This window comes from Euprymna scolopes, chromosome 10, assembly GCF_053919585.1.
Source record: "Euprymna scolopes isolate OS-2025 chromosome 10, ASM5391958v1, whole genome shotgun sequence".
Lineage (NCBI taxonomy): Eukaryota > Metazoa > Mollusca > Cephalopoda > Sepiida > Sepiolidae > Euprymna > Euprymna scolopes.
This window is the reverse complement of record NC_136491.1, coordinates 161,557,937-161,583,989: the sequence shown is the minus strand read 5'-3', so window position 1 is coordinate 161,583,989 and position 26,053 is coordinate 161,557,937. Positions and strand designations below refer to the sequence as shown.

At 33.2% G+C, this 26,053-nt stretch overlaps 1 protein-coding gene across 12 annotated transcripts in view; it reads right to left on the bottom strand.

The window, feature by feature from the left end:
• LOC145286342 (microtubule-actin cross-linking factor 1, isoforms 6/7-like) overlaps window positions 1-26,053 on the bottom strand; it is a 770,369-nt gene that overhangs the window by 458,608 nt on the left and 285,708 nt on the right. For all 12 annotated transcript variants that reach the window (XM_080135266.1, XM_080135265.1, XM_080135270.1 and 9 more), the window contains exons 6-11: window positions 24,585-24,680; window positions 20,968-21,090; window positions 18,748-18,894; window positions 17,320-17,379; window positions 12,695-12,786; window positions 2,295-2,400 (exon numbers count right to left, since the gene is read on the bottom strand). In XM_080135266.1, the coding sequence (XP_079991392.1) occupies window positions 2,295-2,400; window positions 12,695-12,786; window positions 17,320-17,379; window positions 18,748-18,894; window positions 20,968-21,090; window positions 24,585-24,680 (624 nt within the window). The remainder of the gene's footprint in view (window positions 1-2,294; window positions 2,401-12,694; window positions 12,787-17,319; window positions 17,380-18,747; window positions 18,895-20,967; window positions 21,091-24,584; window positions 24,681-26,053) is intronic.

Below are 26,053 nucleotides of genomic sequence, written 5' to 3'. Positions count from 1 at the left end.
TCAAGAACCACCACCGCAGGACGGCAGTGAGGCGATTGAAACTGTATGACTGTTTTGACAGACCTTCCAAAACAGATGTCCGAACCGAGATGCTCCAGCAGAATGAGGAAGTGCACAGACTCCTTGATGGTCTGCCCCAAAAGGAAGAAATACTGATTTTCACAACCGCTGAAATCAGCTTGGGAGGGGGGGTGTTGTGGGGGAATCACCCTCCAAATGGACTGTTCTATCCATTATATAAACCATAGAACTTTTGATCACCAGAGCGACCCTCGTCCGCTCGGTGATGTTTACTACTCTTTTCAGTTGTAACCTTTTTACGTTGTTGTTCCAGTAATACATTGTTTAAACTCTATTCCGTTGTTCTGTTTTCTTTGTGGCTTATTGCAAGCCATAACACAAACAAAGTATTAAACAGCTTCGCTTGCTGCATGGAATTTGAATCATTTATGTTAGTTTTCATGAATTAGATACAACAGGGCAGAGTACCCTGAATTCTTTTCTCAAACTAACCATTGGTCAATAAGAGACAGCTTCACCCACATGAGGTTGTGACGCTTATCAAGGTGTATGATGTGTAAACAAAATTTCAAATGTTTAACTTAAAGTGGTGAAAACCATGGAACACGCCTCAGCTATTAGGGATTTCTGTAAACTTTATAGCATCCTCCAGTCGATCACAAAGATAGATTGGAATGGTAACCAAACCATTTTGGACCAGAATGGCGAATATATCGCAAATCTTAATGGATATCTCATCAGCTGGAGAGATCACTTCATCAATCTGTCACTTTCCCACCTTTGAAGAGGTTATTGTTGATATATTTTAAAAATAAAACTCCAGGCAAAGATAACATTTCTGCTAAGATCCTAAAACAAATATACTAGGGTCTGTCATCCATCAATTTATCAACCGGGTCTGAGAGATTAAAATACCTCCAAAAATTGCAGCAATGCAACACTGATCCATTCTTTAAGGTCATAAACATTGCTGCAGTAACTACCATGTTATCATCCTGATTAAAGTATCTACAAAAATATTCACTTTCATTCTTCTAAGACGATTCCAATGAGAACGAGGTTCCAGAACTAAACAAGGATGTACTTTCTCCAACACTTTTCGATTATACCATTTACTGGGTCACTTTGAATGCCTTAAAGGAATTTCTAGTGTCACGATTGGACACAAATTTGCTGTAAAAGATTATGCAGATGATATTGCAATACTCAGCCAAACATTTGCTCATGTCCAATCTGCTATTCATGAACCTCAGCATGTTGCTTTGAAGATTGGGGAAAAGTAAATGCCTTGATGGCAAAAATACTTGCTGTGAATTTTGCCTGATAAACAAAACGTGCATCATCCTCAATGCTAGTGTTTTTGAAGAGATTGAGTTACAAATATTTTGGTGGCATGATCACAGCAAAAGGTCAAGGTGGAGCTGACTTGACCTTACACATTATGCCTTCTGTCGGCTCAGTTCATGGCTTTAGTCAATATCTAAGATAATGCACAGCAACAAAATATGGTGTCACCAATCGTTGGTGTGAACGATTCTTTTATGGCAATCATTTCTGGCCAATTAGAGTGGAAGACATTAGACGATTGAAAACTTGATCAATACTACTTGTGTCACATCCTCTCGAGCAACACAGTATGTTACTGTTGCAACTCCATCCAAAAAGTTATCTTCACAAATCTACGCTGGCAGAGTTATATCCTTCAACGTCAACCAGGAGAATTCATCTATGAAGCAATTGCTCCAGCTGTAACAGTGCAGAAGGCCATATGCACATACCGAACCATGAGTGAAATAACAGTAAAAGCCATAATGAGAAGTCACGCATGGCAAGAAAATGAGGAAAAACTAGAAATGCTGTTGCTCGGAAAAAACGAGTTCGAGTTATTCTTGGTCTTAGTCTCCTTTGTGAGGTACATTGCTATGTGTGGACCTGCGTGTAAGCATGTTAGCTTATTAAGGATAGCATTACACAGCTCCCCTATAAAAAAAAACCTGGCTGATGATGGTTAAAACTAAACTGAAACCCAACATGGGCTCCGAATCTACAAAGCCTGCCATTGAAACAGCAAGTGACTAGAGATTACCAAATCGTTGCCTTCAAATCGTCAGGCTTGGTTAACCTTTGTGAGTGACGCAGTAGCAAGGATGGATGAAGCTGACTCAACCCTCTTCAGGTGAATGCTTTTTTAAGTACAAACAGTTAAGGTGAGCTTTTTACAAACAAATATCGAAGTATTTGATTTTGAGTAGATGTGAAACGTCTTTGCTTACCTGTTTTGTGTGCGTATCCTTGGCAACTTTGTTTAGGAATGCAATGATATGACTGCGAAGAGAAGGAACTGCTGCTTTCCACAGAACAACTAATTGTTCACGTAACCTGGAAAGAAAAAAGGAAAAATTAAATAAAATTACAAACATTTTCATGTTGGATACAAAATAATATTTTTTATGCCGTTTAATTTTTTTTATTTTTTTATTTTTTTACAAAATACATGTTTCTGAAATTTTTCGGGTACGATAAATTGAAATTGGAAAAATCTTTTTCCATATTGGAACTGGAAAAAATTATGCCTATTTTCCAATGCCAAAAACGATTCCTTTACCTTTTTATTTTATGTTGGTTCAAGAAAAGTTTTCTACTGCTGATAGTAATAGTAAAAAAATATTTGATTTAAACTTCCAGTAAATCTAAAATATATAGATCACCCCCTCACAAGTGTGATTTTACGTTTGAGAAAATATACACACATTTAAGATGTACTTTTATGATAATCGGAACAAGATAACGATATTAGAGTTACATATTTAGAGATTTATAAAGAATAAGAATTTGTAACTGTATCGGAATCAGATATTTAGTACGGAATTGGGAAAAATATTGGAATCATCCTGTAACTACCCATGGCATATTAGAGTGATTTGGTAAAAATTCAGTTCTAAGTGACACTCTTCTGTAGGTTGATAGCTCAATCCTCAGTGCAGGTGATATGAAGAATGCAATTGTGAATTAATTTAGCACATGCTACCTCCATAAATTAAATGAAGGACTCCATTCAAAATTCTGTACAAATTCCAGAGTTCGACAAGACATACCCAAAGAAGGTCTGAGGTTTCATTGACGAAAACGTAGTGAAAATGGCACTCAAAATGAGAACAGTATTTTGAAGAATCCAAATAATGTAATACATGACTGATGTATTGTAATATTAAAGAGGAGTTAATCAACGTTGGTTTCTCTAAAGCTTTTTTTCCTATACATCTTAATCACAAGATACATGCTAAAGTATCGGGATTGAGTTATATTTAAAAAAAAAAATCCCCAAAACTTTAATAGTTCTAATAATACACAATTTGCAATTAACTCCTCAAGTGACCAATCCCTGTTAAATATTTATCATTTTCACTGTATGGTGTTTGATATCCCCTCCACTCTATCTTACTGTGATGTCTATAACTCTTGCTCCCATCACTCCAACATATGGCATAATGGATACTGGTGTTGAGTAACATTCAGTTCTGTAACATACTTGCAACAGCTATAAAGGGAAACGGGGAGTACTAGAAATCTGAGGAGACATGTCACTCAGACCCCAGGGAACACTACTTGTATGGAATTTGTAATATAAAGACATTTCTTGTTTTGTCAACAATAACTTAGTAAAAGCCTCAAGCAATTTGTAACTATATTCTTCGTATCGCCCATACCTGGGATTGAACCTTCAACCGCCAGAAGACCGTCACTTAGAACCGATTATTGCTGAGAACTTATGTCTGTTGCAGCGTGATTAGAACAATAGTTCAAATGATACAGAAAATCTCCATCCTTATAAAGTTACATGTTTTTCTATGTTTATATGTACAAGATTAACCTTAACAATCATTAGAAGTAAAGGGCCCAAATGTGGGTTACATTTAGTTTAATTTAGCTTTATGCAAAGTGGAGGGGGAAGTCATTCATAAAAATTCATATCTCCGACTTTTGTGAAATGTTGACAATAGGTATCAGTAGACATCAATTAATAAATATTCCTCGAATTTGACTTCAGATTTTAAAGAGTTTTTTGGTTTTTTTTCTGGCAGTATCCAAATAAATAGTAATTGTCTCAGTATGAAGGGTTTCCCCTACATTGACCAAGGACCAATTACAGAACAGATACTACCCGGCTGAAAACCAAGCAGGCATTTACGCTTGAATAGTTTCGCTTTATTTATATGAAAAAGACAAACACTGGAGATGATGGCACGGTGGGAATTTTGTTTAATTTGATAAAAAAAAAAAAAAAAAAAAAAAAAGAGATGATGTCCGTTTGCGAATCCGAGATATTATGATCAGAGAAGTATGTGTAAACTTCTCGCGGAATCTAACTGATGCGAGAAGTCCAAGGCTTTCATGGAAATATACAAACGCTTGCGCCCATTTTAACTTTTATGTATTAGAAGAAAATAGTCTGTAACTGATAATACGAAAACAAGTAAAAAAAATCCTTGATATTTTGGCTACAAAGAAAGTAGTATCTGTTCTGATGCTTCAGTTGATTCTGTCAGTGAATGTGAAATCTTTACAGATTGAGGAAATTTTTTTATTTATTTTTAAATGTAAGGTACTATTTGAGAGCATGCCCACGAAGGCACTATGCAAAGATTTGAGCAAAATGTTTTTTCACATTACATTTAAATTTTTACATGTCAATACAGTCAGGGAAGCAGAAAACTGAGAATAATTCCAAAATGTAGCAGTTTGAGGAAATAAACTGTTAGAGTAGAAAGTTTTCTAACATCTATGGATCTCTATAGTGAAGGGGTGGGATTTTGCTGCGTCTCAGATTAGTTGATGGTATTTCCATCAAGTGGAAATAAGTGCTATGAATTCATCAGAACACATTCCATTAAAGTACTAAAAAAAGCACAGAGATCCAACATTGTAACGATAGGACAGGGCTTAGAATTTAGTTTAAAGTGAGAGACCAGAGTGCTCTTTAATGGGAAGCTAGATTTTGCCCTCATTAAAAACCCACCTTATGTCTACTTTGGTCCATGTGAGGATGCAATTAATAGGAATAACACGTTACAAGGGCTGTAGTGGTATATCTGACATTTACCATTTTTTCCCTTGAAAATGGTTGAAAATAAATCTGGGTTTTTCCTTGAATTCATTTGAGTTAAAGTTCAATTATAACGGATTTTAAAGACATTATTAGGGCTATGACAAGAGAACATTCGTTTCATTATTTTGACTCCAGTATATATCAGTTAATATCTTGTTTTAGATAGAGTGAGGTGGTTCTCAGTTAAATAACTGTGTCGGATATATACTCGAGAGTCAAAACAATGATAAGAATATTCTCTTGTCAGAGTCCTAATTATTATTCACGAGATAAAAAAATCCCAAAAGCAAAACTATAAATGCCAATCCTGAATTAATCCAATCGTATTTTTTTAAGTATTCCAAGTCTTAACAAGTTATCTCCCTTTCTACTTTCACGTGCCAATTTCAAGGGACGTAAATCTAAGTATCATTGAATTAAAGCGTAAAACGTAAATGTTTTTCGTCCTGTGCCCAACTTTCTCAAAACAAAATTTAAAAAACGTAATATCAAATCTTTTATTCTTAACTGTTTCATATTCTAAAATAAAGGGCGATTCTAAATATGTATCTTAATTAGAAAAAAACAAAAACATTAGATATTTTTTTTTATGTTGACAAAAAAAAAATATTAAAATCAGGGTGCTTATTCAAATTGACACTTATGGCAGCAATTAAAAATAAAGAAAATACAGAAAAGTCTGTATGGTGTACATACACGTTTCAGAACGGAGATCTCATATTCCAAAACTTACGTAAATCGATCAAGTATTTTTTTTTTTTTTCAAGAAAATTAAACGTTGCGACTAAGCGATTCCTAATGTTTTCGTCGGCTATAATTAAATCCAGATTAAATAAACAATGGGAGACAACTCAAATCGAAGTTGAGATGTAACAAAAAAAAAAAAAAAAAGAAAAATCAGCCTTATGTTCAATACAGTTCAGTAGTAAAATCGCAAAAAAAAAAAAAAAAAAAAAAAAAAAAAAAAAAAATCGTAACTTGATTTTTATAGTAAAAAAAAAAAAATACTTGATGGATTTACGTAATTTTTGGAATATGACATCGTTCAGCAACGAGTACTACATCATGCAGACTTTTCTGTATTTTCTTTATTTTTAAAGGTACATAAGCGACCATTGAAATAAGCACTAAAATCAGTATTAAAAAATCTATTCTTGTCCCAAATTTAACCAATTTAAAAACAAAAATACAGATATTTTTATAATGTACGAGCGTACTCGTTTGGCACGAAGATGTCATATTCCAAAATCACGTAAATTGATAGTTTTTATTTTTAACTAAGAAAATCAATTTTTAAGTAAGCAAAAAGGGACACTCACGAACTATATATATAAATAAAGGCAAATATCTCCATAATTAAAATTTGCACGATCAGCTTATTAACTAGGCACCGCCAAAAATGGCCGAAAAATCAAGTTGTTGTTGTTTTTTAAAACGAAATTACGTTTATTAAAATCCATTATTTCTGAGTAACTTTTTTTTTTCCAGAAAGATAAAACCCTGAATTTTATCATATAGAAAACAGAATAATGTAAAACTTTTTCTACTATTTTTAATTCAATTTTAAATGTTAAATTTTCCCAAAAAGTTAACAATTGACATTTTTTGTCTTGCACAAAAAACGTACTTAAATATTTAAAAAAAAGGGTTTTTGAAATAATTAATTAATTTATTTATTGTCTAACTAAGATTTAGGATGATTTTCTAAGAGAATATGCAAAAATATTATAATATAAGTACCTGAATTTCAAATAATTCCACTTATTCATATAGGTAACCAGATATTCGCGTTGACGTAGAGTTCAGATCGACTCTGTTTACGTTTTCGTCTGATAAACAGCAAACTATGGAAGACCAAACAGGCCAAAAAAAACTTATTTTTCAGTGACGAAAATTTCAATGTATTATTAAGCTGAGGCTGGCCAGTACCAGATGGGTGACCATTTGTATGCGTTTGGTTTTTAATGTGTATGTGTGTGGGGGCCAGACTCCCCAAAATGGGGGGGGGGCAATTTAAAGCAGAATAAAAAAAAATTATTTCAGCGCGTTTGGTCCACCATAGTCAAAGGCGGCAAACGTTTTCAAACGGGATCGAAAAAAAAGATGCTATTTTTAACACAAAGGGCACAATATTTATCGAATTGTTTTTTTGGGTATCGATTATTCAAAGCATGCCCTGTTTAATAATGGTCATGCATTATTCGGCTCGCTAAAAAAAAATTGTTAATTTATTTATCAAAAATTTTAAAATAGCTTTTTTCGTATAAATATTAAAAAATTTTTTTTTTTTTTTTTGCTTAACTTAAATTAATTATTTTACTTAACATATTCACCGAATTTCACACTTCAAAACTCAAAAGCGGGATAATTAAACACAATCGAAGTTCTGATATTCAGACGTCAAAATAAGGTATGCAAACAATTTTTTTTTTTTTTTTTTTTTTTTTAATCTATAATTCTGTCCCTTACAACACAATATGTTGATTTCAGTCTCAGATGATTATTTTAAGCATATTTGTTCCCACTTCAAAACAAGGGGGGGTTTTGTAAGCAAAAAAAAATATATATATAAATATCGTTTATGAAAAATAAGTACACTGTTATAAAGTTCATTCTTCTCCTAATAATCGCTGAAAATTTCGTATCGATCGGATAATTACCTGATTTTTGGTAGATTTTTAAAAAGACGGTCCGTCAAAAAGTACTGACCTGCCCCCCCCAGTTTTGGCGGTGCCTATAACACTAACGATTTCACATTAATCACTTAAAATCGTTAAAAATGATTTTCTTAGGTACACTTGATCAATTTACGTAATTGTTGGACTATATTTTCGTTATGTGACGTGTACGTACATACCTTTCTGCATTAAAAAAAAAATTAGTTTGTACTGTAGACTTGCTCCTAAAAATCCCCCAAATATACCTACCACCCAAAATAAATGTATCACTTAAAGTTATTTGAAAAAACAAAAAAAAAAAAAAAAAAAAAAAAAAAAACAGAAAACTTTTGGGAGAATTTTAAAATACACATTAGTTTCACTATAACTTATTAAACTGTGCCAAATCAATACAGCTCATAAAACAAACTTCAGCAGATTGTTAATAAAATGTGGCCGCTTCTAAATACTAATGTCCAAGGATTAATTTAAGAATCCGTTTCGATTTCATAAAACATGGAATCACATAAAACAGACTACATAAAAAAGGCATCCAGCATTTATAATAAAGAGCGATGTGGATTTATTTGCATGCAAATATAAAGTCCACCACAAAAATTAACGAATAAAAAAAATGTGTCATATCGAAATGCGACTAGCAGTCAAGCACCATATCCGTTGCTAACCATCCGATGAATCAGATTATATATCTCTGAAGTAAACATTTCAAACCAAAGATGTATTTATATCACACTCATATTACGTTATTATTAGTATAGTGCAACTGCACCTTACATGCGTTTCCTTGAATGGGGGAAATTACCAAACAACTCATCTAAGAAATAATTGGAGATTTTGTTTCGAGAAACAAATCTGTTTCTGATAAGTTGTTTGGTAATTTCCACGAAACACGTGTAAAACGCACTATACGAATGCGATATAAATGAATCTTTAGCCAGAAATGTTTACTTACGATTAATATGCTCTGAAAGTGCAGAATTCATTTTTATTGTACTTAATTGTGACAATTTGGAAAAATGTTTTGAACATACGCAGTAAATGTGTGTGTGTGTGTGTGTGTGTGTGTGTATATATATATATATATATATATATATATATATATATATATATATATATATATATACGAGCAAACAGTTAATAAAACATGTTAAAAACACTTTGAAATGAGTTAAAAATATTTAATCTGAAAAGGAAACACTAGATAAGTGGATAGTCCTTTCGAAGAAATAATTTCCATTCAATTAACTTTGTTGAAGTTATATATTTGGATTTTACCGTCACTGGATTATTTATCTTTCACCAGACTATCCATTCATGTGTAATCACCTTTTTCTTCATCATATTCCCTCTGCTTCACTTTTTTGTTATCAAGTAAGATCTTTGGCTTACTTGTTGTTTCATCGAATACTTTTGCATGCAAAATCCGATCCCACATTTTGCTAATTCCTACCCTCTGATGAGAAGGAAAGTATTTCTTCGAAACTCCGCGGATTAAAGACTATCCACTTATCTAGTGTTTCCTTTTCAGATTAAATATGTTTTTAACTCATTTCAAAGTGTTTTTTAACATGTTTTATTAACTGTTTGCTCGTATTATAAGCTCTATCTCCTATTTGGTTTTATCGAGCTTTTACATCTGGCTGAGATAACTTTATCAATATTAATTCTTTAATATTTATAATATACTTTAATTTTACCATCTTGGATCATTTTGGTAAATTTAATTGTAATATATATATATATATATATATATATATATATATATATATATATATATATATATATATATATATACATACGTTTTATTTTTTATTAACGTTTTATCTGTTCAGTTACATATGTTTCGGTTGCCGGACCATAATTACGATCCAGCAGCCTCGTCAGACCTTACAGAAATGGTTATTATTTGGGAGAACGATTCAAAAAGAAATACGAGAGAAAAAAATCGTCTAGAACCCACATTCCCCTTCTACTTGTTAGAAATATAGCCCAATATTCTTCTAAATAATTTAATAATTTTTATCCAACCACCTCACCTCTTAATTCATTAGACGTACCCCGTTCCCTCCGAATACTCTGTCTCTAAGTATTCCACTTATCCTATATTTCTATATATTCCCAGATATACTCTCATCCCCCATACCCCTACACCATACTCTCTCTCCCTTCTATATATATCCAACTACCTATCTTACACTCTTAATTCCTCCACTTATCCCCTAACATTTGCACATTCGTCTATGCATGAATCAAACTATCCCCCACTAACTTACTAATTAATACTAAACTCTCCACATATATAGGTGTACATTTATTAGAGTCTATATTGATACCTGTATGTATGTATGTGTCCATTTGTGTAGGTGTGCCAGAAACACTATATTTAACGCACATACTTACTTTCCTATCTGTGTGCAAGTACATGTGTACTTATGTGGCCATGTGGGTAGATGTGCGAGCATGATTGTGTATGTGTTTATATGTATCTGTATACGTGTTTGTGTATGAGTGTATGTGCTCATGGGTCATGCATATATGCATAGATATATTTTTGTGTATCTATGCCTATGTGCACATATAGACGTACGTGTGCTTCCGGGTGTTGGTGTGTGTATGCATGTGTATACATGGGTGAACGTATGTATGCAGGTATATCTATATCTGGATAGATATGCGTGTATGTGTTTCTATGTACATATCTATCTATATTTGCAATACACCCGACACTGAAAATAAGGTTAGACATAACCATTGCCCAAAACACCAAATTAGGCGCCCACCCCTATATATATATATATATATATATATATATATATATATATATATATATATATATATATATATATATAAACTTAACGAAACCACAAGACCCCCTAACTTACTAAAACTTAACCACCACCTTCATAATCTTTAACCTTTAAACTTTCAGGCCCTCTATATCGGTCAAACCACATTTAAACTCTTAGACATCCTACTAACCATATAACTATAAATATAGCTCAACCTAACTCTGAATATACTAGTCTTACTAATAACTCTTACTACTTACATTTATATCCCTGATACATATAAATTTAACCAATATATATACACAAAAACCATTTAAGGAAATAAAAGTTGATCCCTCAACTCATTCACCGCATTTAATTTACAATCATTTTTTCACCCTTTCCTCGTATTATCTCTATCATCTTTTTTTTTTTTTTAACTTATTCTATTTATATTTTTTTCGTTATCTTTATTTTTACTTTCTATTTAGAAATCTAAAATTTTATTTTTTTCTACGAGCCAATACAGCTTAAACATCCCCATAATGAGCAAGTCAAATCCATACAGGCCCCTAAATATTAAACCAGTAATATGTATTGGGACATATTTTATCATGCTTCTACCTAAACTCCCATTATTAACTATACCCTTTCATTTATTTATCCTAACTTTACTTTATTTACTTAGTATAAACAGACAAACATCTATGTACATGTGTGTGTCTGTATATGTATGCATATATTTATGGATATGTATGTTATTATATAAGTGTATGAATATATGTGTACATGTGTGTATGTATGTATATATACATCAATATCTTATTGGAGATATGTGTCTATACATATATGCATGTAAGTGTGTGCATATACATATGGGTATGTATGTGTGTGCATATATATGTATATATATATATATTTACGTGCGTGTGTGCGTATACGTATATATGGGTGTGTTCATGTGTGTGCATTTATGGGCATGTATGTTTCCATGTATGTTGTGTATATTTGTGTGTGCGTATGTGGTTGTGTGTATGTATGTTGGTATATTTTTATGTATACATGTGTATTTGTGTGTGTGTGTGTACGTATATGCACGTATATTGGCATGTGTATTCACTCTTAACTGCCTAAAACAATTCATTGTCGAATGTACGTTTAGACTTACCGTGGCCACTGCGACCGTTCGAGAATGAATCCTTGACAAACGCATGCGACACGTACACTAACCTTTTCTCTCTCCCTCTCATCAATTCATATACTCCAGTGTATAGCTAAACAATCTTAATAAAAACAGCTAAATCTTAAAACCCAAAATGAACATTAGGGCTGAAAGTGCTGCTTCTCTAAGAGTTACAACAGAAAGATACATTATTTATCCAATTAAGAAACTCGTTTCTTATCGTTGAGCACTTTCAGTTAAAATAAAAAGTCGATCAATTTAACTCTTATGCGCAGATCATCATATGATTAGATCACTCTGACAGACGTTAAAAAGCATTAAAAATAAATGTTTAAATTTTAACAATATTTCTTGCGGTTAACGGTAGCCGAATGGATTAGGTCCTTGCTAATGAAGCCAGAAATGGCTTATGTTGTCGGGTTCGAATCTACCGACTGGTGTTAATAGTGACAACCCGCACTGATGATTCCCGTAAGGATTAAACACTAGTGTCTGTAGGTATTTAATAATTATATAAATATATATATATATACACACACACACACACACACACACACACAAAGAAGGAATATATTCGAGAGAATAAATAAATCAGAGAAAAATAATGTTCGAGAAACAAATCGTTATGGCGTTACCAAAATGTTTTTGGCTTCTGTTAATTGAAAAATTCATAAATTCTGATTTACTCCTTAAAATATTCCTTTTCTTCTCGCACAACTAAACAAATCTCTTCACATCTTCACTATATATAAAATAGATAAAAAGCAAAACAACAAAAAACCACTGGGTATAAAAAAAAGGTTATCCTGGGTCTTATTGCTCGCATAGACATTCAAAACATATTGAATGAAAAATGAGGAAGGACGAGAACAATCCCTTAAGTGAAGAATTCAATTAACGAATAAATAACTCTGTAAAAGAAAACCCAAAATCTCACCTAACAATTTCATTACAAGCACGGGAATCAGGCGGTGGAATGACTAACAACACCGCAGGGACTTCTCCTTCTTTACCTCGGGAATTTCTGACCTGAAAGATTGAAATTAAACGTTCATTTAATAAAAAAAAAAAAAAAACGAAAGCCTTATTCAAAACCAAATTCCAGAAAAATATTTCCTTTAAAAATCAAGGAATTTTTTTCTGACATTCAAACATGAAATATCGAATTACGTCATCACAACAAAAAATTATCAATAATCATTTTTTTAACTAATAAAATTTAAATGTCGAACATTTTCTTTAGAATAATGCTTCGTCAGGATTCTCTTATTTAATCAGATAATCTCATGCAAACATTTAATACATTAGAAAGTCTTATGAAAATAAAATACAGTTCAGATGTCAGTTATAATTGTTTTTCTATTTTGGAATAAAATCTTGTCAAGTTGAAATATGAACAGCGTTTCTTTTTTGTGTTTTTACTATAAAGTCCCTGCTTATCAAGACTCGCATGCCACTCGAGGATAAGGTTAATGGATGTCAGGTGAAACATCGTGATGATTAATGATAGTCGAAATTGAATGAATTTATTTTAGAGGACGGCGCACTAAGAACTTCTTTACATTGGTCTTCAAAACGACCATATTAAAGTCAGATGGGAAGCAGCCTCGCGGTATTGTGTTCCACAGTCGAGCAGTTCGAACCATATTTTCCCTTCAGCATCATTGGAAGAGCTATGTTTACATACGAATTGCTTCAACAACAGATAAAGATTTGAACGAAAGACAAGTTTGCAGAAAGTGGAGCTGATACAGTGTGTCATACCGGATATCCGGTAATAATAGATGCAGAAAAAAAAAGAAAAAAAAAAGCGTTGGATAATAAAAAAATCCGCATTTCTAAACAAGCTTTTATCTCGAAATATCGGAAAAAAAATGACATTACAACTAGAGTTGTATTATCTTATATTAAAATACACATCGATAAGAACTTTAGAAGAAAACACTAACATGCTTCCAGTCACCTATAATCCCGTTTGTGGTCTCGACCAACGATCACAACAGGCACAAAAGTCCGGATCTATCAAGTTCTTGTTGGGACGATCTCTCTTTATGGCTGCGAATGTGACTGAAGAGAGCTGTGAATCTCAAAAAGCTAAAAGTGTTTGACCTGTACTGCCTCCACTGAATTCTGCGGACCTGCTGGCATCATTATAGAGACGTAATTCAAGACCCCCCCCCCTCAATTAGTCTCCCTGAAAAAAGATAACTTCGCTAATTCGGCCACGCTGTACGCCGTAACAAAGTTCATCCACGAAGCAAAAGCCCCAGAAACATTCCAAGATTGGCGAATACACCCGGGAAACAATCTAAGGACGTAGTTCCTATCAAAACTAATTTCGAGCATAGTTCCTATCTACCACTGCTCTCAAAACTGGCTGGCCAGCACTACCTTAGCCGCTGTGGAACATCGTGCCTGGTCTGCACATATTCGGCATGCTGCATGTTCTACGGAAGGAGCCGGCTTAACCCATCGTGGGTGAATGTTACCTCAAGTCATAAGACTTCAAAATTGAATAATGTCATTTGATAATTTCAGTCAAGTTGATAATTTACTAACACATGTTTCCCTATTTGTTTAAAATCTTTCATCTTTTTCAATCTACAAGTTAAACCATTCCTCAAAATTCCAGTTCAATTTCCCCCAAACAAATTATATAGACATTTGTAGAAATGAGAATTTTCCAAAAATTCCAAAAATCTTCCGGATTTTTTTTAGCACCTTTGGTTCAAAGTGAATTTTCTGTTATGGGCTTTCAATTCATCAGAATCAACCATTCGACTTTTCTGGGACATTGGAATTTTATAAAGCGTTAAAAATGCATTAAACAAAGAAAAATGAAAACTTAAAAAAAAAATCACAAATGAATATCTACAACTAAGGAATCTCGCACGAATTCACATTTCTATAACATGAATAAAGATATTTTGCATAAAATCCAAATTTAGTTATTCAAATGAACGATTTCAATGTTTTTTTTTTTAATTAAAAATGAATAATGATGCGGAATGAAAACATTAATTTGAACAAACACTAAAATAAATTAAAACTCAAATAGGTTTCGTAAAAAACGAAGAACAAATTTTCCTAAAATCTATTTTTCAAAATTCATAAGGAAAATAATCAAAGAAATCGTCCAGCCTTGATAACTGCATTCATTTTTTTCCGAACTTTCGACTTGCATAAGTCAGCATAAATATATAGAGAATATCTTCATGAAGACAGGATAATATGCATGCGGATCGATTGAAAGAAAATGCATCTCTTAATGGAAGGCAATTCATTGAATGTAGAAAATTTTTAATGATTTCGCAATAGAAAGGTAAATGCAGTTAAAGAAATATTTGACGAAAATTGTTTCAAATTTAAAAGTTTGAAATTGTAGTTCCCGGACAACGTTAGTTCATCTTAGTAATGTATAATAAGCAGAAGAATTGTGTATTGACGTTAAGTGATTATTTCTCATCGGATTATAACTATAATTCGGCAGACAGATTTAGGTACCCTCCCCCCTTTGCACCAAAAAACCAACGAGTTGTCCCCAAACTTAGACCTTAAACAGCGCACACGAAAAGAGGATAGAATTAATTCATTTGTAACAAATGTTGCCGGAAATCGGGTTAAAAGATTTTGTTGGATTTGAGTACAGAAGAACAATCAGCGACGCTAATAAACAACACTGATATTAAAAAAAACAACGCCAATAAAAAAAACTAAAAAAAATTACACTAATACAAAATAACACTAATAAAAAACAAATTAAAAGACACTAATACAATAAACAACAACACTAATACAATAAGAACACTAATAAACAAACACGCCATCAACACTATTTAAATGCGGTGGGAAAATATCCGCATAAACGAACACCACGTTTGAAGGCCGGCGTCATATCAACCGAATCGTAATAGAAATATATAGACTGTAGCATCGAGAATGCTCGTATTTGCAATAATATTTAGATGAGAGTGTGTAGAGATATGGTGAGCACGACAATATTCACGGAAGATTAAAAATAAAAGTGGGATTTTCTGAATAAATGTCGTAAGGGATGCGTGTTCGTACAGTGGCAGAAGTGATATAGAGTTACAGAAGTGAGATCAAGAGACCAGTGCGTTTGGATAAACGCTGCATCTCAACGTTGAGGGTTGCTAGTTGAATGTTTTATGTGGATGCTTGCTAGAAAAAAAAGAAAAAAAAAAAAAGAAAAGCCAACCTAAATTTTAAAGCCGAATTACATTTTCAGTGTTTCTTTTTATCTGTACTTATATAAAAAAATTCACTTTGTCTGTGGATGTCTCCGAGTTCATTCCTTATGGGTGGATCTTTTAAAAATTTCACACAAATGTACTCTATGGATATGAGTATTCTTAGATAGGTTTTGTATCGGAATGCCTCCGATAAGTATCGATAATTGAAAAAATCTGATTAAAAAAGGAACAGTACAATTTTGACCAAAGTTAGCATCCGTATACAACCTAACATCACAAGTACATTTAGAAGTTTAATCACCACACAAGCAGATGGGCCGATGTATGAAATCACGAGTACGTTCTTTGATAAGACAGGGGCGCGTTCGAAATGAATGTTTCTGTTTAGAGCACAACCGAACTTTGATGGTTGATTTTTGCATTTTAAACTTTAATTCAAGCCATTATATAAAATAATTTTGTAAAATAAACAGGTTCTCTACAGTGCAATGTAGACTACAATGAATTGTAGGAGACATGTTAAGTTTCATCTAGGTGCACTTTAGTGAGTCCCCAACTAAAGCAGCTAAAATTACTCGATTTGATTTCGACGACAATAAAAGTATGGAAGTGTGGAACATTCGTTGACCTTCATTCAATCACAAGCAACGTTAAGTCTCCCCGCTAATTGATAATATTCGTGAAATCCATTATTGAGAAAACAGACGAAGAGAAGGGAAGCTGCTACAGAAATTTAATTAACCGATTTTGTCGACGAAGTAAATGCACCGTAGGAATCGAAAGAAAAAACAAATCAGCTACGTATAACATGCAGACAACGAATGTCGACAAATGATGATTGGATCAGGTTAAAGATAATTTCGTCAGAAATGAGACATTTTGATTTAAGTAAAGACTGCGTTGAAATGAGCGTACAAATAAACAACCAACTGTTCACGTGTTACTCTCAAGTACCACGTACGATCGAAATAGTATCGACACACGTGTATAAAAAGGTAGTGATGTCAACCAAAATGCAAACTAAATAGTTTAACCCCAAGGAGGATCTAATCCATCGCATTTGGGTAGTCATTACATGCTGATTTTAGAGTCGTTTATTTCCTAAGCCATTTATTGTAGCCTACTACTAGGTAATTCGTAGGGTTAAGAGAGATTAATTCATACCTTGTTCCAGAGCATTTAAAGAAAAAGTGATTTTTTTTTCAGTTGCCAAAATTAATGCATATGATATTCTTAAAGGATCACTCATAACTACTGAGCAGGTTCAACGTAGTTAACTCCAATTATCTAATGACAACGTGATATCACCGTAAAAGCAATGAAGCAAAAAAAAAAAAAATGTACTTACCTTCCATTTTGTTTCCGTATTTTCTAACAACGTACACGTCTCATCTTTTAGTATCAAGATCTGAAAAATAAATTATGTAAGGCTCAATAAAAATCAATAACATTGCTTTTAATATAAAGAAAAATACTCATTCTGTAGTTCTGTTCTCATGAAGAAAGAGGCTCAGTGAGTGGACGGACAAAGTTCAAACTATGGCGCACTTAAAAATGCTTTTGATACATCGTCAACCGATAGACTCTCTCCCTATACGAGCTTTCTCACAGGAGAGACGTTGCGAGATTTTCATTTTCGTTATTTCAATGGAAGGTGCTCGGTTGTTACATGGATGACTGAACGAGAACATGCTACCCTCGTATATTAAATAAAGGCTTCCGTTGGAAATTCCGTGCAGATTCTAGAGTTCGACAAGATACATCTGAAAAGTGGGTCGGAGGTTACATCGACCAAAACGTTGTGAAAATAGAACTCAAGGTGAGGACAATCATCGAAAGAATCCAAATAATACGAATAACAAATGCTAATCTTAGAAATTGAGAAACGTATCACCAAATAAGTGTGAAACTATTATTTCATTATTTCAAGGATTTTCTTCGACATTCTTATGTAATTTCGCAATTGGCAGTTAACGACTAAAAGAACTGTTTTATTCTACAATTTTGCTTTCAACAAAAATCCGAGTAATTCATCTAGTGTAAATATGTATAAGAAAAAAATGAAAATAAAAATAGAATCAATTGATAAAAAAAAAATGTCTTAATATATTTTCAAATTTATGCTAACCAATAACACATTAAAAAAAAATTATCCCCTGATAAAAAGAGCTTAACTTTAAAAATTCATAAGTTAATTACGAATTTTTATTTCTCGTTTCGAATATTTGCATTGCTCTATTAATCAGAAAAAAATTGAGCCTATTTTCCGATGCCAAAACGATTCTTTTGTCTTTTTATTCGATTTTGTTTAAAACAAAACCTCCCATTGCTAGTAGTAATAATAAAATAAATATTTATTGATTTCAAACAACCAGTAAAACGAAAATCTATAGATCCCCCCCCACAAGTGTTTACTTTTACGTTTAAGAAAATATCTGCACATTTAACATGTGTTTTTATACAGTAATTGGAAAATATAATAACTTTATAGTTAAATGTATAGCTATTTAGTTACAATCGGAAAAATATTAGAATCGTCCCATCACTAGTTCATATAACATACATACATACATGCATTACATTCATACATACAACTACGCTTTTGCTTTTAATTATAAGTTTATTTTTGATGTTGAGAGGCTTGTTGTTAACCGTCGCTTGTTGCGTATCATTCAAGCTTTCAGTTTTTCCCTTCTTCCATTATCCCATTAAATTCGCTTTTGTCTTTAATTCTTATAACTTGATTTTTTATGTTGCAAGAAAGTTTGTTACTTACTTCTTGATGCTGATAACAAATCAAAGCTTTGGCTTTGATTGGATGCGTGACCGGCTCCGTCCGATGATGAATCGGGTAAACATTGCGACTTTGTTCGTAAAGTTTCTCGGCTCTTAACTGGTAATCCAACAGATGACTGGTGATATTCTGAAAAAGCAATATAGCAGCAAAATGAGGACAAAAGTATTTAATAAAAGTGTATGCCATCGAAAATCTAAAAAAAATAAAATAATGATTTTTATTAATTTTAAAAATTATAACATTTGTTTTTCTAACATTTTAAAAATGTTTTTTTGTTAATTACAAATGGATTCTTAAGGGGCATAAAAGCTTAAACTGAAAAAAAAAAAAAAAAGGTTTTCATTTTCATTTTAAAAAGCTAAGTGGTCGTCTATAGCCAAGAGCGACCAGAAGGCCCCCTTTTAATTAGTTGCAACACCGAAGTGTAGAGAAGGGCACCACTCCATTCCAAGAATTACTTCACTTACCCTTGATTTTTTCTTAATGCTGAGTGTTTAGGAAATCAAGTACCATTTTTTTTTAGTCGTTATTACTCGACAGAGAATTGAACCTAGGTGTTCAGGCACATCGAACCCTTACAATTATGTAAAAATAGGCCCAATTAATTTTTATGAAATTTAAACGATGAACAAATTAAGGAGAAAGAATTTTTAAAATTTTGATTGAGGTTTGATTAGTGATGGTGGAGTATGATCGACCCCCCCCAAAAAAAAACACTCTTGAAAACCGCTTTTTGATTCATTTTACTTCAGTCGAAATTCATAGAAATCAAGTTCCCTCCTTCCTGGAACTAACACTTGATCTCTATACGAGATACATAGATATTCGAATATGCCATTAAAGTTGTTCTTTATTTAACACTGAGTTAGTAAAGAAGTAGAGAACATTAGTTCACTTTCCCCAATTGACTATTTTAAAATGTTATAATGTATCTTTCTTATTTTTAATCTATTTGTTATATTGCTATTCTATCGGAAAACATTGGAAAGTAAAATAGTCGATTATTATGATGAGCATTATAATGGTCGATCATTATTTGAAAACTTAAAATGTCAGAAGAAGTGTTATCAATGCGAAATAAATATTTGCAGTTGAAATATTTACATTTAATAGTTTCTAGGAATGTAACTTGATGGATGAAATATCCTTCTGATATGTTTTTCAACAAGAATGTATCGGGAGATTTTAGGAATTTAGGACAGAAAAATGGATAAACAAAATACATTTCGACCCCCCCCAAAAAAAAACGGGTGATGTGTTTTGATGCTACGTACAGAGTGACGTCAGAAAAGCAAGTGAGTTTTAAATTGCACGTAGAAAGTAGAGAATTAAATTGCAACGGAGTTGTGTAGTGAGGACAGACGATGGCAGTTATGGAAACACGGGATTAGGTAAATGAACATACGTAGTTGTGGAGAAGAAAACGACGTGCCACCTCGAACCACAATAAATGTAAATATGAAATAACTTGTTTGAGTTTTTCGTGAGAGATATGGCTACATTTCAGGAGCATTTTGGATTAGAGGAAAATAGCTGTGATTCGAGGTGTGTCGTTCTTTGTTCAGCACAAATGTAAAAGATGTTTATCCGTCTTTCTGTCTATAAACTGTTTAGTATGTCGACATGTACAGATAACCATTATACATGAACATCAATAAGATTAACATTTATATACCTGATAATAATGTATTGGATGACGTCACAGACATTAAATAGACGACACGTTAACAAGATAAAGACACTAATTATGTACAACTCGCATATATATCTTGGTTTTACTGGATCCAAAACAAATATTCATCTATTTTGGTATAGTATCAATACTTGTGCTGTTACTCGAGGTAACATCACTCGGAGAAGGTACACAATTCCTCGTAAAAGCCAGTGTGGGTTAACCATACCAAGACCTTATTTGGGCGACGAATACTATATGATTTTTGAATATTTAATCAAGATTTACTCGTAGAAAGTTATCCACATGGCAGATTGTCCTTACAAACCTCTGTACAAAGACACCTTAGACACTCGAGGATAAAGTCTCGTAAGCATTCAAATGTATGCAACTCCGTCGAATACTTCAACTGTTATGCATTTTAAAAATGGAGGTTTTAAAATTATTCTTCGATAATTTTGGTGGTTGAAAAGATATCGTCCGATCAGTTTCAGGAAGATGAATCATCGCCACCACACGAAACTTACCCGAATGTGGTCTATCATGGTGTCTGGGTCCCGAGCTTCAATTTTACGCCGCATTCGCACGCAGTTGAGCCATGAAAGGAAACCAGACATATCTTCGTGAAGATGCTGCACATCGTAGAAGTACTGGAAATGGAGAATGAAAAATAATCAGAAGCACATCTAAACAAATTAAAAACGAATGCAAACAATTTTGGTGAATTCATTAAACACAGTCAATTTTAGTGGCGCACGTATGAAAGCGGTAACTCCTGTATTTTTTTTTTTCGTCTTTTTAAAAATTTATTCAGCGGATTATTATCGAATGGACACTAGTTTACCAGATTATCAAAGATTTTTTGTTTAAAAGTCAATATTTAAATATTTTTAGGGGATGCTCGGTTTCTAATGTAACATTCTAGTATATAGATCACCCATTTTAGAACCACTTGATGTTTTTAGGCTAAATTTGGCGAATTTGGCCTTCATAACTTCTTTTTGGGCCTTTTTTAGAATTTGGCTTCAAATTTGCCTCATGGATATAGCTTTACAATATGCTCAATCCAAAAGATTAATTGCACAGAACAAGTTGTGTTTATGTGGGCATGCCATATCCATTTCAGAAATATGAAAAAACAAAAACTGATAAACGTTGCTTGAGATGCTGTAAATGCAAAAGACTTATCTTTAAAAAGTGATTTTTAAATGTATTCGGATCTGTATTCCGTATTGTTTTCACAACGTTTATATTTAGTTGGTACTCTAGCACACTTTCATAAACCTTAGATTGTAAAACATGAACAATACGAATTAAAAAAAAAAAAGTCGTCCGGAAAAAATCTTTGTAAATGTTCGATGACGAAACTTGAAGATAACCATAAATATGCATATAAAATAACCGGAGAAAGCGAAATTAAAAAAAGGCCAGGCTGCTTAAAAAAAAAAAAAAAAAAAAAAAAAGATTCAATTCGTGAAATTTAGCTTAAAAACACCGAGTGGTTCTTGAATGGGTGATCGATTTACTATTACGTAAATTAGAAACTGAGCATCCCTTGCAAATATTTAAATATTGTAGGGAGTGCTCAGTTTCTAATGAGGACCACTTCCATACATGCACATGTTTTAGTTCCATTCAAAAAATCTGAAACTAAAGATGAATGTCAAGGATTTACATGGAGTTGCATATCACCATTTGACTAAGCATGTTGACGTGTATGGCTCTAAGTGTAAAAATAAATAGAATCATCCTCAGCTAACATTAAAGATAATACAAAGTTTTTAACACAGTTTTAAACAAACGATGTTGAACCAAATGCCTTAGTCTATCAACCTTTCTAAGTATCAAACAATTTTATCAAGAAACATCCAAAGCTATTTTCTTTTACAGAAGCAAGACAGATTCCCAGTTGAGCATGAAGGGTTACTATTTGAGATCGGATCTAACAGTACTATGTAGAGTTAAGCAGCGAGATGTTTGTTCATATTGCATTTAAATTTTACAGGTTAATTTAGCCAGGTACCGGGAAACAGAGTAAATTTCAAAGCCTAGCAGCCTGAGAGAAGAAACTATTAAAGTAGAAAACTTTCCGGGATCCAGGGATTTCAACAGTGAAGATGTGGGATTTTACTGCTTGTTTGAGCAGTCAGAAGTATGTACGTCGATGGAGCACACGTGATAAGAGTTTAGAGACAGAGTCATTATTTTCAAAGCTCTACTTACGGAAGTAATCTTTCAGGTGCAGAATTGACACTAAGGTCGGAAAATGTGATTGAAAATCAGCGCCCTCGAAGAAGGGGCACTAACCTGTAAAAAGTGCCTGAACAGTCCTGTTGACATTGCCCGGTAAGGCTATTAACCTGAAACTAACCCCGCCTCTAAGAGAAGGCAGAGCCTGAGAGGGTGGGCCTCCTAGAACTACAGAGAACCAGCACTACAGCATTATCGACAGGGACCAGGTCATTACAGGAATGGTCTAATCCCTGTTAGTTTTCTTTGGGGGGGGGGCGAGGATAAAAATCCCCGAGTAACGTGGAAATCAAAATTAATATGAGCATGTTACAGCATTGTTAAGACGAATAAAATTATTTCAATAAAAAACAGAAAAAATGAAATAAAGTTTATTTTATGCAATGACCTTAAATAATTAGTTTTTTCGCTTTTTTTATTAATTGACGCCTAGCTTTGATAAGAAAAAGAAAATTAAGAAAAAAAAAATCCCCAAAGTAAATTCTCGATACATTGATCATACTTGCAAGAATATCTACAAAAGATGCTTCTATACAAAATGATTTCAAGTTCATATCGACAAAAAAATTTGGCAAACAAATTCATATTCATTTCATCACTGCGCTCTCAACGTCATATCCTAGTCTTTTTCGCGGTCCTGGATATGACCTTAAACTATATCCAGTGGCGAGACCCCAGCTTGCGGGCTTTGGGAGTGTGGAGCCACCCTTTAATTGCCATTGCTTCCAGGTCAACTGACCCGGAGTGGTAGTACCTGTTAGGGTCCCAACTATGGGTTAAATAGAAACCAACGTGAAAACAAATATATTCTATTAAAAATTTTTCTTCAAAATCTTTGGATCCGGTATTAAATAACCTGAAAAGGGTTGATATGCCGTAAAACAAAAACAATCAACCAACCTAGTCTTTTTCACGGAGTTCATTTCGCATTGTTTTTCTCTTCGTTCCTTCTGCTGCTTGTTCCTTTTTGACATTCACCGTTGTTTTTTTTTCGATCTAACACATTTACGGACGTCTGTTTCACTTTTAAAAATTTATATTCTCCACAAATATACCTGATGTCACCAATAGCTTAATATTATTAGACAGGGTTAATGTTCAATAGAGTCGAAGGAAAGATTTGAACTATCCGTAATTATGAAACTAATTTTCATGAAGACACCAAAAGGAGATATTATTAAGATGCCCTCAGTTAACCAGAGCGAGTAAAAGCTACTGCGAATTAAAACATGACAGACTCGGTATCTTCAAAGTTTTCTATAAAGATACTTGGCCATATCTTATTCAATCTGCGAGATACTTAACAATTTTTTACTCTTTCATACCAAACTAGGCATATTGCTAATTAAAACATAAGATGCTACTGTTTGAGATCATGTCTAACATGAAACTGTGGGGAGTTGAGCAACAAGAAGTCTGTTCACATTACATTAAAACTTCTACATATCAGTACAGTCAGGGAAGCAGGAAAACAGTGAAGGAATTCCAAAGTCTAGTAGTTTGAAGAAAGGAAATATTAGATTAAGAGACTTTCCAATATCTAGGGATCTCAACAGTGAAAGGTGAGACTTTACTTGCCGCCTTAGTCGATGATATGTACATATCATTTAGTTCATCGGAACACATTCTATTTAAAACGTTTGCTAAACAAATTCAAGAAGAAAATTGTCATCATGACGAAAATCCTATTTGGCGCTTAATTGGTGTCACGGTGATCAGTGGTTTCTTCTATTTAACCACCCAACGACACTTTAGTTGTCGATGCTCGAATACGAATACAAAATTCCAAAAGAAGTCTCGAACCACAGTTTATGGATAAAATGCTAGAAAGGGGATCCTAGAGTTGTTCGCAACAAAGATCCATCAATTTGAGATTAAAAAATTATCAACTTACCTGGTGATAATCAGCGGCGTTTTTTAAGTGTTGTTCGACACAAGAAGCAACTTGTCGAATCCACGTCCAAGCATTACGAACAGCATACACACTATCCTGGTAGGAAGAGAAAAAAAAATAGTGACATTTGTTTATAATAAGAACATGCGTAAAGAATATTTAAACTGCATTTTATTTTTATATGAATAGTTTTCTCCGTGATGAAATCGTTGTTTAAGTGCAAATTCAAAATATAAGTTTAATAAGCCAATTCGATGCAAATGAAAAAAAATAAACATTTGTTTATAAATTAAAATACTTTTCGACGTAATAACGCCTTCATCAGGATAGATAGTTTTTTTTTCATCTCATTTATCCTTTGTGGCATGATGCCACTAAGAAAAGCAAGACCCGAATTCATTTCCGACACGTGATACGTGTATTCCTCAAGGAGTCGTCTATTATATAGATCAAAATCAATCTGACGTCTACTAACATAAGAAAAATGTCTTTTTAATGGAAGTTAAATAATTCGCATTAACAATGTCATATACCTATATAATATATCCTAGAAATATATATTTGTTTGAAGTAGCGAAATCGTCTTGGCTACACTATACGAATAATACAATCTGGTGAATCGCCTAAATGTACGCGTAATCGTGGTCATAGCTGGCAATATGCTTAAGCGTTAGACTTTCGGCGCATCTTTCTACATCTCTCCCGGACTGCACTATCTGTTTGTCTTAATGTTTCGCATCATGTGAGGAGGAACCGGGGTGTATTCATATTCATTACATAAGTATGGCCTCAACGTCATATCCAAACTCCTTCTCACTCGGTCTTTTTCGCATTGTTTTTCTCTTCGTTTCTTCTGTTGCTTGTTCCTTCTTGACACTCACTGTTTTTTTTTTTCACCTAACGCATGTACGGACGCCTCTTTGTTTCACTTTGAAAAAATATATTCTCCGCAAATATACCCACTGTCATCGATGGCTTAATATTATTAGACAGTGTTAATGTTCAATAAGACGGAGGAACGATTTAAAGTATCATTAATTATGAAACTTATTTTCATGAAGACACCAAAATGGAATATTCTTAAAATGCGCCCAATTAATCAGACCGAGTAAATACTACTTCGAATTGAAACATGACAGACCAACATGACAGACTCGATATCTTCAAATTCTATGAAGATGCTTTACCACATCTTAGTCTACGAGATAAACAATTTTGTTTACTCTTATGCCAAACAAGGCATATTGCCACTTAAAACGTAAAGGATTACTATTTAGGATCATGTCTAACAGGGGACTCTGGGGAGTTGAGCAACGAGACAACGAGACTGTTCACTTTACATTTAAAATTCTGCATATCAGTATAACCAGGGAAGCAGGAAAACAGTGAGAGAATTTAAAAATCTAGTAGTTTGAGCAAAAAAACTTAGAGTAGAAGGCTTTCCAGCATCTAGCGACCTCAACAGTGAA